Genomic DNA, 14,580 nt, shown 5'->3' with positions numbered 1-14,580 from the left:
GTGAAGGAAAAGATAAATATAGTATTTGTTCAGTGTCCTTTATGCACAGCAGTGGCATAACATCCCTCACCCTGCAATCAAAGATACAGTGCTGCCAGTCTCAGACTATTCACACTGTGTATTTCAAGCATACATGTGCCACTTCAATAGCCTTGTTAGTGATGTGAGTGCCAGCCATACTTTGATTCCATGAAGCATGTTTGATTTTTTCTCAACAAAAGACGTGCAGGGAATGGGAATGTAATAGCTCTGTAGACTGCACATAATTAGGGAGCATGTTGGAAATGCAGGAAGAGATAGCAGCGTAACTCGCTGTGTAATTTCACACGGAACTGTAAAGTGGGAGCTGATGTTTCATGTGTAGCTCCCCTGTGGACCAGCTCTTTTGGAGTGGACATCTTTGTGATAATGAAAGAAGCGAGCCAGTTCAGTGATTTGGATTAACACCTGGTTCAGTGTACCTCCAGATGCAGATTACAAATGACAGAACATCCTCTCACCTCATTTTTTTTTCTCACTCTGTTGGTAGGCACAGCTTTAATGAAGAAGCCGAACTGCTAACATTCTTGCAGAAGGGACCCTCTTCAAGAAGTATGGCGTCACCGTGGAAACCACTTCTCTTGCTGTCCGTCATCAGTGGCCTTTCAGGTAAGGAAATCAAAATGCTGCGCCAGAGATAACAGCAGGAAATGAATCTAGTGAATGATGTTCATAAATGCTGGCATTACAAGAAACTGGACGGCATTCGTTAAAATCAACCATGATTACATGACAGATGAAGACTTACTCTGTTCAGTTTTCCTTTGCATGAATGAATTACAAGTTTTGTCACATTTGGAAAGAGGAAATCTGCCTGTTTTAAGCTTGGAGTTTTGAATTCCTGAGAGGAGCTTTGCCAGTCGGGTTTTTCTGAGTGCAACTACTGTTTTTCCGAACATAGTTTTACTGCTGGTTTTATTGGCTGCCAGGTTTTGTTTGAGAAATTACTTTTTCACTTTATTAGGAAAAAGAAAATAGAACTCACTCCATCTGACAAAATACCTGAACATCATATTTTCTGCCGTTTGTCACCCAACAGCAATCAAAACGACAACACAGCGGCATCTCAGAGCTCGGTTTTCTCGATTTGCTGGTGTTTTGAAGTGTTTACTAGCAGTGAGTGCACATTTTTAAGCACAAGTGTGTCTGCTGGTCAATCCAGAGCATGTGTTAGCCAATTTAATGGATTCTGCCCTTTTTAACAGTTCTTCCAGCCCACCAGGGGAAGGTTCATGCACTCCTTGGCTCTTTTCAACCTTCATTTATGGGAGGATAATACACACCACTGACCTCACTTGTCTGCTTGTTAAACCATACTATTACATGGCAACAACTGTTTGTTAACTTGTTAGCTGCTGTCTGTAGGGACTATAGGACTTTGAGTAAATTGTAGTTATTTTTAGAGGACAGGGAAACAACACTTTACATAAGCCAACTTGTTGTTATGCAACGGAAAAAAAAGTCCATTTATATTTGGTTTGCTAATTTATTCATAGCATCTAAGAAAATGCTAAAACTTACTTTTAAGAATAAATCATAGGAGCAACCTGCAGGAATAGAAACAGCAGAGTCAACTCTAATTTTTTTTTTGTTCTTTTTTTTACTGCTGTACTCATCCTCCTACTGCTACTGATCCATATTTAGTTATCAGGTAACTATGATGTGTATATTCTTTTTATTATTATTTAAACAAGCTCCTTACATTGAATAAACCTGATTACAATGCAAAAAAAACAAGGCAGTAACCCAGCATCAACATAACAAACTGGTTTAGGTGGACAAATCTTTGATTCAAGAGGGGAAGCAAAAGAGTTAAAATAACTGCTGGAATTATGACTCCAGTGTGAATGCCAAACAAAGGAGCCAACATTACAGTCTCCTGTAGGGCTGGATTATGAGCAGTCTCAGCACTTATAACAAGAATACTCGCACAATAACAATGACATACAAAGTAATGAGTCAGTTATGATAAATTTCTATTTGGGTCAGCCTTTATCCTCCTAGTCAGCCTCTTAAGCTTCAGCAACATGGATACATAGCTGACACATGCTGGAAAGAAAAAAAGCCATGGAAGAAAGCACACATTTTAAAAGAAAAAGGAAAAAAAAGAATGAAAATAAGCATTCCAAGGGGTGCAAATGCTAAAAGATAAGCACACAACCTTTGCAGACAGAGACAAGAAAACATAGTTTCTTCACCTTCTGAAAGATGTGTGTTATGCAAGAACAAAATAGTCTTTTCCATCGTCATTATAAAACTCTAACCTTCCACCAAGTGCACAAAAAGCCAAAGTCTGGGCTCTAAAGCTGCCAGCGCTACCATTAGTGAGGAAGCTGGCTAAGCAAGCCTCTTATAATTTTAGTGTGGAGCCCAGCGGCAGGCCTTTACATTGGTTTGCAAAAGTACACAGAGAGATGTTGTAATTTAATCATGAACAATTTAAACTACTGTCTTCAAAGTGTAATGAGCACATCCCCAGGGACTGTGTTAGTGATTCATGGATGCGTGGGAATGTATGAGAAAATATGGTTAAGCTAAATCAACTCGCAGCTTATCGCTGCTGCTGTGTAGCGGTTCATAATCAAACCTTTTTTCCATTAGAAGTAGCATATCACAAAAACTTTAGAAAGCAATATAAAGAACTTATCTATTATTACCCCCAGAAAATGTCACAAAAACATAGCGTTGAGTGTTGCTCTCATGTTTTACTATTGATCTAAAAAGGAGGTAGATATTAAAAAATATTATTAGCAGCAATTAACCTTTCAGATAAAACAAATGGAAACTTGAAAAACTAAACTAATTGCTTTATTAACTTTCCTGACACTGTACAGTAGTATTCTATTTCCGTCCATGTTGTACTGTTCTGTAGTGCCACTGACTGCTCAAGGCACTTCCACCGAGATGCATCAGGCTTAATCATTGGGTCAACATTTAACCTCAGATTATAATATCATAGGTCCTGTTGCCTCTGATGAACTCCAGAGGACACTTCAGTTTGCAGGATACTGACACTCTTTAGTAAATTACATTTCAGACTATTCAATTTGTTGGTCCTTTGTGGTTCTTGAAGCAGATCAATGTACAATCAAGTGAAATTACAGTCAATCCCTCAAGGGAAAACAAATTGTAATGATATCAGGTTGTTAACATGCTGGGCTGCTCCACAACAAACAAGAAAACGTTATATCTGTTTGTTTATTTATGGATAACCCATATATAAATTATTTTTTCTTTTCCTATTGTTATAATATTAAGCCTGATATATTGAGATTGAAAAATGATTTACATATACGAGGTACAAGACAGAATAGCTGCAGAATGCATTGACATACAGAAATATATTGAATTATTGAAAGCTTTTGAGACCAACAATATTACTTAGAAAACCTCTCAGAAATGCCTCATCTATTGTGAGTGTCTCTGTGCTTTGATATGTTACAGCCGGGCTCAACGGCTGCACCAAAAGGGGAGGAAGGCACAAAAAGTGGATTCTTTAAAAAGACATTTTCTAACAAAATCCTAAAAAAAAAAGATAAGATAAAATAAAATGAAAACCTAAAGGTTGATATCAGCAGTGTAAGCTGAGCATGGATGTATGGAAATGTATGTGTAACCAAAATATGCAGAGTCAGCCAAAACCCGGGTGATCATCTGGCCCAAGCCTGGGCGAAACCCCAGTGAAGCTCCTAAAAAGGTGGCGGATCACAGGTGTGGCTTGTGCCACTAATCACCAAACGACACCTGCAACACACCTAAAAGAGCACTGGTGGTGAGCTGTCAGATACAACAGGAATGGTCACGGCTGCTGCAATCTCTGTCGCTTCTATCAGGAGCAGAAACAAAATGGAAAAACATGCAGAAGTACCATACAGCCTGTTAGCATGATGGCTATGTAAGTCTATTAAACCGTGCAGTTTTAAGGTGAGAATAATAATAAATGCACCAAAATGTTTGAATTTATTATAAATAAGAAGTTCATTTAGTTTGTTAGTATTGAAAACTCAGATAAAGTCATAAATTACAGTATTTATGGAACATCATTGTACAAAGTATTAGAGATTTAAGAAATACTTAATCCAAATGTTTTTAAGGAATATTTGCATTTGTTAATATCAGCATATGTTTGTTTTCTCAAGCCATATTTATTTGTTTTAAAACAACATTATTATTTAATTTCAGTTGTATTTCTGATCTGGACCAGCCTGACTGGGTCTGACGTCCCACGTTACTCACCTTTATTTGAGAATCAGCTGGAAATTAGTAGAACTACATCACAAGTATTTTTAGTTAGATAAATGCATCAATAATAAATAAATGTTTTTGTTTTTTTTAAAGACAGTTCTCTGAATTTAAGAAATATGGCAATGTAAAATAAAAATCACTTGGAAAAAGTAAAATTGGTTTCCAAGGAAAATTTAAAATGGTTTATTTTCTATCAACCTATATAATCTTCTGTAATTATATTAGCTTTATAGTTTACCTAATTTCAGAATTTATTCAAAATCCTTTTTCATATATTTCTATACTCATATTTTCTTTTGATTGGAGCAACATTCCATGCAATCCTTGCTTTGTCTAATGTCAAGAGTTGATAAACTTATGAGTTTCTCAAACTAATGTATCAGTTTTTAAAAACTGATTAAAAAGATAAAAATCAGCTTTTTTCAGTTTTTGGATTTTTGCCCCAATCCCTCTTGTGTCCAAGGAAATATTCCAATACATCCACTTTTGGTTTGCTGACAGTGAAAGTTCTACTAAAGCATTGTTTAACTCATGCTAGTATTTATCTATTAATGACAATGTTGATTATCAATACTTGATTTAATCAAGTCAGCCTTCAGCAGAACTGTGGATGGATGGATGGATGGATGGCTGGATGTTTTTTTTTTCATTTTTTATGGAGATGATTATTTCATGCAGATACTTTTCCACCAGTGTTTCAGTGTTTTTTCCTTATTTATTTTTATTCACAACGGTGCAGAGAAATGGGTATGCATTTAGAACTACAGTTATCCAAAGTATTCCACATTACAGTAAAAGTGCCACACTTCAAACGGGTTTTTTAATATCATCAGCAGCAGGGACTAAGAGCAGCTGTTCTCACTGATATGATGCTGTCCTAAAATACTTTTGACACAATGGTTTATGTAATGGATCATTGACCTACTGCTCACTCTGAATACTCTAAAACTGCTCACTTTGAAGATAGCATATCCTCTGTTTGTGTTTTTTCTTTTTACCTATCTCCTCTGTTAAGTCCTTTTTTTCATTCTATAGATATTGAAATCACATGGAGGCAGAGAAGTCTGCACAATTAGTTTTCGCTCATGTTTAAAAGTGGGTTTGGCTGGCATGATGTCTGGGACCATTTTTTTCTCCCCCACAGTCATCCACTGATTGAAATAAAATGTTGCTTGGAGTGTTAAGTGTGGAATGGTAATTCGGCTGTTCCTTGGCCAACTTTGAGGTATCTAAATATTACAAGTGGGTTGCAGGGAATATAGAAGTGCAGCGCTGGATAAGTAATGCATGAAGTCATTTTCACCAAGGGCAAAAGAGTCAGACACCAGAAAAATGGTTGTGTGTGGGGAAACGAATAAGTATTTGCATGCACTACACACAGCTGGACCATGCAATGAATATATTGCTTTGATTGTACACCTTGAAAAATAAACACTCAGATATGGAGCTGGCTGTGGTTTAAAAAGTCACCTCCAAAGCCATAAAGGTTTTGCATTTCCAAATCTTCTATCATACCCAAATATCAGCGTCAGTGCCAGCAATAAGCAGTCGTCACTGGCCAAGGTTGCTTGTGCACGAGCAGATAAACTGTACCTCATACACAAAATATGGATTGTGTTTTTGATCCTACCATCAGGGACTGGTGGATTTCCTCCAGCTGGCAGGGGGAACCTGACTTGTGATCATCTCTTTTATTCTCATAACTTGGTTTGGAGAAACAGAAAAAAGAAGTCATTGTTGATTTCTGTGAAGTTGGGCAAAACATTCAAGCCTTGGCAGTCAGGCTCCGACGGCGTGGCTGGTGCTCAACGCTCTAATCAGCATCCAGGGATATTTGATTTCGCATTTCAGATTACATGAATAGATGCGATAAGTTTGCAATATGGGTGACAAAGATTGCAAAACGACATGTTTTCAGGCCATGTGGCCTAAAACCAGGTAAAAATGTTGCTGTTCATTTGATATTCTAGGTACATAAAACATGTGGATATTGCCTTTGATTCTGTGTGATTATGTCGTAGCCTATCCCCGATAAGTAAGAAAATGAGCAGCAGTAAAACTGAGTATGCCGAAGACTCCCACACTTCCCATTAGAAGGCATGACACTTTAATACCATGCATTATAAAACACCTTTGGTTTCATTGTTACTCTGGCAAGGTTGAAGCAACTAATACAACCCTCACATTACAACCAGAATACGGGGAAAATAAGACTGAATAAGACTTTAGTAAGCAGTCCACTGTGATAGGAGGTGAGCTGAGGTTGCATATGATGTATGGATTGTTCTATCTGTAATGATATTCTGCTGAATAAATGGTCTCAAGCATAATCAGCTTCAGTCAATATAATCTCCCTGTGAAGGTCTTCATTAATCTTACAGGCTATGGCTAATCATGTCCGTCTACTTGAGACCCCATGAGCGCGTCACCTACTTACTGTATGTTATTCTAATTAATTTTTCACATCACAGTCCAGAGGCTGCAGGCAAATCCTCACAAGACTCACAAATCGTCCTTTATGCAGAGTCAGCCCTGTGACAGCGCAATGAGGAGTTTTCCACATTTCTATGGAACTTCTGTTGCTATGAAAATGGTCATTCTCCTTTAAGCTCACCTTCATCCTGTCAGTGATTTGTTTGCATGTTAAGTCCCTTGTTTGAATGCCATGTGAGTGACCTCAGCTGGTCAGACAGTACTGCATAATTTAATGGCCATCAACGCAACACACAGTCTAATAGTTGAACATAAGAATGATAATAAGGACAAGGTAACGGGATCGTTTGGCTTTTTGTTCTCTATTCAAGTATAAAATGGCTTTTGCTGCCTTTTTGATGTTATCATAAAGGTGGTGTTAAGACCTGAGACGATAAGCGATGGCATTGTGCTGGAACTCTCAGACATACAGCAGGTGCAGCCCTTTCAGCAACAATGAGTGCTTCTGATTTTACGCCCTCTAAAAGATAGGGATCAGTGGGATCTGTAAGGGTCATTGCTTTTATCAGATGAAGGTGACAGCTGACAAGAGAAGGTGCCTATCAGCTTCAGTAGTCAAACAAACAAAAGAGACTTTCTTTTTTCTATGCTGTATGTCTTTAGGATTTAACCACAGAACTGGGAAATGATAGGAGGCCTTCATAAACCTCACTTGACAACAGAATCTAAAATGCACATGTTTTAATTGATAAAATATCTTTGGAACCTCCTTTGCAACCATGACCAAAATGATAGAAGTGGAAGCAAATCTTAAGGCATGCCAGTTTATTGCAGAGTTTGACACAAACTGCAGCAGCAGAAAGTTGCGACATAAATCTCTGCATGGTTCCCATCTGTACTGGAAATTATAAACTTAAAATCAGGATGCCACCCAAATATCTTCAGTGACTATTTTATTTGGTTAAACTCAGCCATTAGAGAGCATTGCTTGCTTGTGTTCAGTTTTAGTAATGTAAGATATCTTAAGCCTATATTTACTGAAACCCTGAACTATCCTACATATTAAGAGGCTGAGTGGGAAAATGAAAAAAAAAAAAGTCAACAGAGAAAAAAATAAACAGGAACTTATGTGAGAGATATATATTTATACACACACAATGTAGCTCCAAGTCAACCACACTTCTGTGAAATGGAACTGTCCACTTAGGAAGCAACACTGATTGACCATAAATTTCACATGCTGTTGTGCAAATGGAATAGACAACAGGTGGAAATTATAGGCAATTGGCAAGACACACCCAATAAAGGAGTGGTTCTGCAGGTGGTGACCACAGACCACTTCTCAGTTCTGGTGCTTTCTGGCTGATGTTTTGGTCACTTTTGAATGCTGGTGGTGTTTTCACTCTAGTGGTAGCATGAGACGGAGTCTACAACCCACACAAGTGGTTCAGGTAGTGCAGGTCATCCAGGATGGCACATCAATGTGAGCTGTGGCAAGAAGGTTTGCTGTGTCTGTCAGCGTAGTGTCCAGAGCATGGAGGCGCTACCAGGAGACAGGCCAGTACATCAGGAGATGTGGAGGAGGCCATGGGAGGGCAACAACCCAGCAGCAGGACCGCTACCTCCTTCTTTGTGCAAGGAGGAACAGGAGGAGCACTGCCAGAGCCCTGCAAAATGAGCTCCAGCAGGCCACAAATGTGCATGTGTCTGCTCAAACAGTCAGAAAGAGACTCCATGAGGGTGGTATGAGGGCCCGACGTCCACAGGTGGGGGTTGTGCTTACAGCCCAACACCGTGCAGGACGTTTGGCATTTGCCAGAGAACTAAAAGTTTGGCAAATTCACCATTGGCGCCCTGTGCTCTTCACAGATGAAAGCAGGTTCACACTGAGCACATGTGACAGAGTCTGGAGACACCATGGAGAATGTTCTGCTGCCTGCAACATCCTCCAGCATGACTGGTTTAGTTTGGCAGTGGGTCAGTAATGGTGTGGGGTGGCATTTCTTTGGAGGGCCACACAGCCCTCCATGTGCTCACCAGAGGTAGCCTGACTGCCATTAGGTACCGAGATGAGATCCTCAGACCCCTTGTGGGACCATATGCTGGTGCGGTTGGCCCTGGGTTCCTCCTAATGCAAGACAATGCTTGACCTCATGTGGCTGGAGTGTGTCAGCAGTTCCTGACACACTCTAGCCACACTCCTGAGGGAACACGGCGGATGTTCCCTCAGGAGAACATCTGCCGCCTCATCAGGAGCATACCCAGGCATTGTAGGGAGATCATACAGGCACGAGGCCACACACACTACTGAGCCTCATTTTGACTTGTTTAAAGGACATTACATCACAGTTGGATCAGCCTGTAGTGTGTTTTTCCACTTTGTATATAACTCCAAGACCAGACCTCCATGGGTTGATACATTTGATTTTCATTGATCATTTTTGTGATTTTGTTGTCAGCACATTCAACTATGGAACAAACAAAGTATTTAATAAAAATATTTAATTAATTCAGTTACTTTAGTTTTCCCTTTATTTTTTTTTTTAGCAGAGTATAATCTTACATTACACACAAACAGTTCAGACCAAATGTGTTTAAAACATCATGAAACAGAATCCAATTCTTTTCTCTTTTCACACAACTTATTTGAATATTTTTGCATAAATACTACACGTATAGCATTGAGACAATCTTCATAAAAGTTGACTACGCAGTTTGTCAATTCTTTTCTGACTTTAAAACACTAGACAAAAGCACTGTGCTTGTTTTCTTGCAAAATCCATGTAGTCATGAAAACCTTTAATTTGAAGATTTTGTAAAATGGTAGCATGAACAAAGGGAGAGAATGATTAAAAAGGAGTGAGTTAGCAAGGATTTACACTTTCTGTATAACATCTCCAACGACATTTATAGTTGTAAAGTATTACATCCTGTCAGACTATGTATTGTATGTATTTTAAGAGTGTAAACCCAGAGCCATGACTTTTGAAAGGATGTAATAGTATTGCTTGGGCAATTTGGTAATTGTGCTTGAGTTGAGACATTTTTATGAGAAGCACTACCTCTGTTGGTCTTTTGAAAACATTAGCATGCCTTTATTTTCCGAGCTCCTCTAGGCCACTTGCTAATACTGACATCAGCACATATTTGATCAGCCTCAGTGCAGACAGCATTCTGTTTTCATTAGATGAATGAACATGTCATTATTCTTACTGTGATAACCTGATGGCAGACAAATAAAAACAAAACAAAACAAAATTAATGTAATTGGTGCCACCATAAATGTTCACTATGGGTCGATTTGGATATTTCATTTTAAAGCCTTTATCGGCTGGAACAGATGACTATATTCTGCACCCCACATTCACTCTGTGATAAGCACTCCTCTGGTATTCTTTATGACTTTGGTCTAGTCTGATTGAGCAGATTGTCTGGTTCATACTTGTATTGAAAGGATTTGCATCCTGGACTGTTTTTGCACATTTCTGCTTTATCCAATACTTTGTTTGTGTCTTCAAATTACTTGGCTTTATCTAGATCTGACAGTTCCTTTTAAGACATACATCTTTGTAACTGATAAACCTTTTTTTTTTTTTTTTTTATCACAGTCACTTTTATTATTCAAGTGAAACTTAATGCATGTATTCATAAAACAATTTAATAACACAACAGCAGTCTGTCAGCTGCTGAAGATGAGACATGAAATTTGCATGTTCACTACATTTTCTGTGAGTGAAGTGAGCCTTTTACTCAGACAGTGATTTGAACCTTGGCTAAATGAAGACCGTGCAGCTGTCATCTTTTAACAGCATCAACCTACTGTGTAATAAACTGCTTCCATGTCGTCAGTCTCAGCTTTTCTCAAGCACACTGAAACTGTCACAGCACAGCTGTCACTCAGAGCGAAGCTGCATTTATGTGTATATGCAAAATGCCGAGGTGTAAACGTATATCAGTGAAAACATTATGACATCAATCAATTAAATGGAAATGTGGAAGAAGTGTTATTACTCATACCTTTTTATCTATATATCACATACGATATTAACTACATTGAAGAAAGTTTGCTAGTGACAAGCTGATCTTTGTCATATTTCCGATTATTTTGAGGCTACAGTGCCCCACTGACTTTCCTTTCATTTTCTGAACCGCTTATTCCAATTCAGGGTTGCGGGGAGCCTATCCCAGCCAGCTTTGGGCGACAGGCAGGGTACAGCCTGGACAGCTCGCCAGTCCATTGCAGGGCGATGAACACAGAGAGATGAACAACCACACTCATGCTCACACTCACTCCTAGGGGCAATTTAGAGTGACCAATTAACCTATCATGCATGTCTTTGGATGACGGGAGGAAGCTGGAGTACCTGGAGAGAACCCATGCATACATGGGGAGAACATGCAAACTCCACACAGAAAGGCCACTGACCAAACCAGCCAAGGATCGAACCAGTGACCTTCTTGCTGTGAGGCCACAGTGCTAACCACTGCGCCACCTTGCAGCCCCCCACTGACTTAATTTTTTATTTTTTAAGTTGTACATTAGGGTTTTAAAGAGGTTTAATTTACATTAGGCATCCGATTGTGCTAATCAAATCAAAACAAAGACTATTTATGAAGCACTTTACATACAAAAAGCAGCACTAAGTGCTTTACATCATGAAAATGACATAATAGAATAAATGGATAAAACGGATCACAAATAAGCATCCAGTTATACTGCTAGGGGATCATTATGTAGAGGGAGTTAAGGAAATTGTAGGTAGGTTTTCCATGTTGTTTTACTACCTGAAACAAATGCACTAATTTTTCTCCCTGTGGAAGATCACTTTCCAGCAGTGACTGTTATGAGCACAAGCCAAGGGAAAGTGATTTCCACCCAACTGAGCTGATTCGCAACATGATGGATGAATAGACTACCATGACTACAACCAACTACCAACTGCCTCGCGATTCAATTTTCAAACTCGCAATACTTTTAATTTCAAACTGAGCTCCATTTCCTGCTGTACTGGAGAGAATATGTTATACAGTAATTGCCACACTCCATTTTTAGATAGTGGTATTTTTGCAGATGACAAGTCTCCAAGGACATATAATTACTTCTCAGTTTTATTCAGTTCCCTTATAGTAATTTATCATGTGCTGCAAAACTCTCCCACCCCCTTTGCCGAACTCTGATTAGACTTTTCCTTTTCAGTTTGAGCATTGTACCTGCATAGAAATGGTTCCAGATCATTTTACCCTATGTTTCAGATGTGATCTGCAGCTGCCTCCAGAACGATGTGTTATCAGCTGTCAGGGGGAAAATTGTGTTTATTTTAGTTGGTTATATATAAGGCATTACAAAAGTCCAACCAGATGCCCTGCTACACTAATAAAGCAGTTCGTATTCCTGAAGAACATGTACTGGGAATGTAGAGGGACGGTGAGTGACAGTTTGCTTTTTTAGACACGATGATGTTCCGAACCTTCCTGGACTCAGAAGGAAGCAGTTCTCCTCTGTTGTTAAATTTATCTCTTTATTCAATTTGAGACTTTGATGACAGACTGAGTGTATCTGTGGTTTGTTTCAGGAACTGGATATTTTCAGGCATATATGAGCTTCAGACTGAACAGCGAATGGCTGGTGATGCAGATAAAGACGAGCTGTGTGCGTGCTACAGACAAAACTCCCAGCATTGTTCTTGGACAAGAAAACATTTCACAACAATTTTAACTATTTAGTTTTGTTTTTTAGTTATTTGACTTTTAGTTATTGATTTTTGGAAAAAAAAAATATGTTAAGTCACTTCATATTTAGACAGGCATGAGTCTAGACTGCAAAGTCTTTGTCTTGTGTTTTTCTCTGTCCTTGTGTATTCATAAGACCCTGGATGGTTTTTTTGGGGTTTTTTTTTTTGCTCATTTCCTTTAGAGGTGTGTCTGAAATGTGACCCCCTTTTTACTGAGCTGTCTCTACTTTTTTGTTTGGTTCCCGAGCTTGTCTTTTAACACTAATTTGTTTTTTTTTTTCTTTTGTCAGAGAATAGAAACCTGCATTAATCAGCTTTGTGGCACACAGAAGACTGTACTGTTCTCTGTAGTAGAGTGCGCACTGTATTTAAATAAACTTGCATTTGCATTGTTTTTATCTGTGTTAATTAAATTTAGTGTCACTTTAGATTGTTGACTATGAATGCCTGAGCCGTTTTTTTGGGGGTTTTTTGTGTGATTTTCTAGACTTTGCAACTGCTGTTGCAGCACGGCCGATGTCATACGCAGCAGTATTACGGATGAAGCAAGACAGCTCCTCATCAGTGCTCAACTCGCACGCCAGATCTCGGCAACATCCCAGTGGAGGACTGGGGACTCCTGACTGGCCTGCTTTCTCCAGCCACCCCCTGTCAGCCCCCAGTCTGCTCAGCTCTCAGGAGGACTACAGGAGTGAAGGTAAAATTAATGTTGTGGTTGAGTGCATGCTTTGTTTGCTGTTGTCTGAACCAAAGTGGAAAAGTTGTTTGTGCACTTTAAGACTTGGACACAATCTTAATTGTATACAAAAAGAATATAGAGAAAGCAGGTCTGTAATGTGGCTATCTTGTCGTCCTGTGTACATTTCATCTGCAGCTTTCACCAAGGATACACTAGTGCAATATTATTTCCATGTTAAGAAAAGAAGATTAAAAGGAAACGAAAAACACAACTGTTCATTGTGATTATGAGCAACAAATTATCTGCTCAAATGTCAGAATCTTCTTGAACTCAAAATAGTGTGTCCTGCTTTTAGACAAAAATTAAATTCTGACCATGTGGTCACATGGTGCAAGACTGAAACCTGAATGTTCCAATCGGCTTAGTGCAAAAAGTTTCAGGAGTTCAGAAAACAATGGTCTTGTTTGCTAAAGCTGAATCCAAACAGGTGGACCCTCCAAAGTTTAACTGGACCAGATATGACTGGTGTGAATGTGCTGTGCTCTCTCAGCACTCTGCCCTTTACTTTCACATTTTGTGTGCAGTCCTGTCTGTTTAGATTTGCTCTTAAAATGAATGTTACCCATCCATTATCGCAGTGTATGGTCTGCAGCAACCGGGGTCGTACCCTTTGTGAAATTGAAGTGGGATCATGGCAATATCCAGCACTCGTTCTGTTTCTGTCAGTATAGAAGGTGCAAATATAATAGATATCTTTGTCAAAAGGGAAGATTTAATATCCCACATGCAGCATGGAAACACATCATACATTTCCTGTGTGTCACTTTCTGTCCTGATTTAAAGAATGAATTTTCTGGAGGGGGTAATGAGACATCCATGCTTCAATATCTGATTAATCACATCCATGCTGTTTGCATCTGAAGAGCTTAATAATGTAAAATGTGGAGGAGCTGCTTAATTGGCAGACATGATCAGTTACAATAAAAACAGAAAGAAAATTGAAATACCAGCTGAAATTTTCTCTAATTTGTTTTAAAATCCTTGTTCTCCTCATTATCCAGTCTGCCTGTCATTTTGTTTGTTTTTTTTTCTCTCCATGATTTTTTTTCTCTCTATGTAGCTGTGAAATGACATACCCCCTCCAGCCAAGGTAAGGGTAATGCCTCTCTATTGTCAGTGGTGACAAGCCCATTATACCACTGTACAGGATTGATGGTCAGTGGATGAAATGGATGCCAAGAAGCAGTGCACCTTTTGGTACCTTAAAAGAAGTAACGCTTTTGTGGCTCTGTGACTGACACCTGGCCATGGCACTTGAGTCTGAGCGATCTGAACAACCTGTAGACTCGTGTGTGTGTGTGTGTGTGTGTGTGTGTGTGTTTTCAGTATTCACACAGATGCTCATAAACCACTTCTCCTCAGGGACGGAAACCTTTTACTTTCATATTTTGT

At 39.0% G+C, this 14,580-nt stretch overlaps 1 protein-coding gene across 1 annotated transcript in view; it reads left to right on the top strand.

Moving 5' to 3' along the window:
• Window positions 1–578: 578 nt before the first annotated feature.
• Window positions 579–14,580, top strand: part of cntn5 (contactin 5) — a gene marked incomplete at its 3' end in the record, with an annotated part of 73,572 nt that continues 59,570 nt past the window's right edge. The window contains exons 1-2 of the mRNA XM_079245827.1: window positions 579–648; window positions 12,937–13,146. Of these exons, the coding sequence (XP_079101953.1) occupies window positions 594–648; window positions 12,937–13,146 (265 nt within the window). The 5' untranslated portion in view covers window positions 579–593. The remainder of the gene's footprint in view (window positions 649–12,936; window positions 13,147–14,580) is intronic.

Source organism: Telmatherina bonti, assembly GCF_933228915.1.
Source record: "Telmatherina bonti genome assembly, chromosome: 9".
In the NCBI taxonomy this organism is placed as follows: Eukaryota; Metazoa; Chordata; class Actinopteri; order Atheriniformes; family Telmatherinidae; genus Telmatherina; species Telmatherina bonti.
Note: the sequence above shows the minus strand (reverse complement) of the source record. Positions and strands in the feature narration are given on the sequence as shown.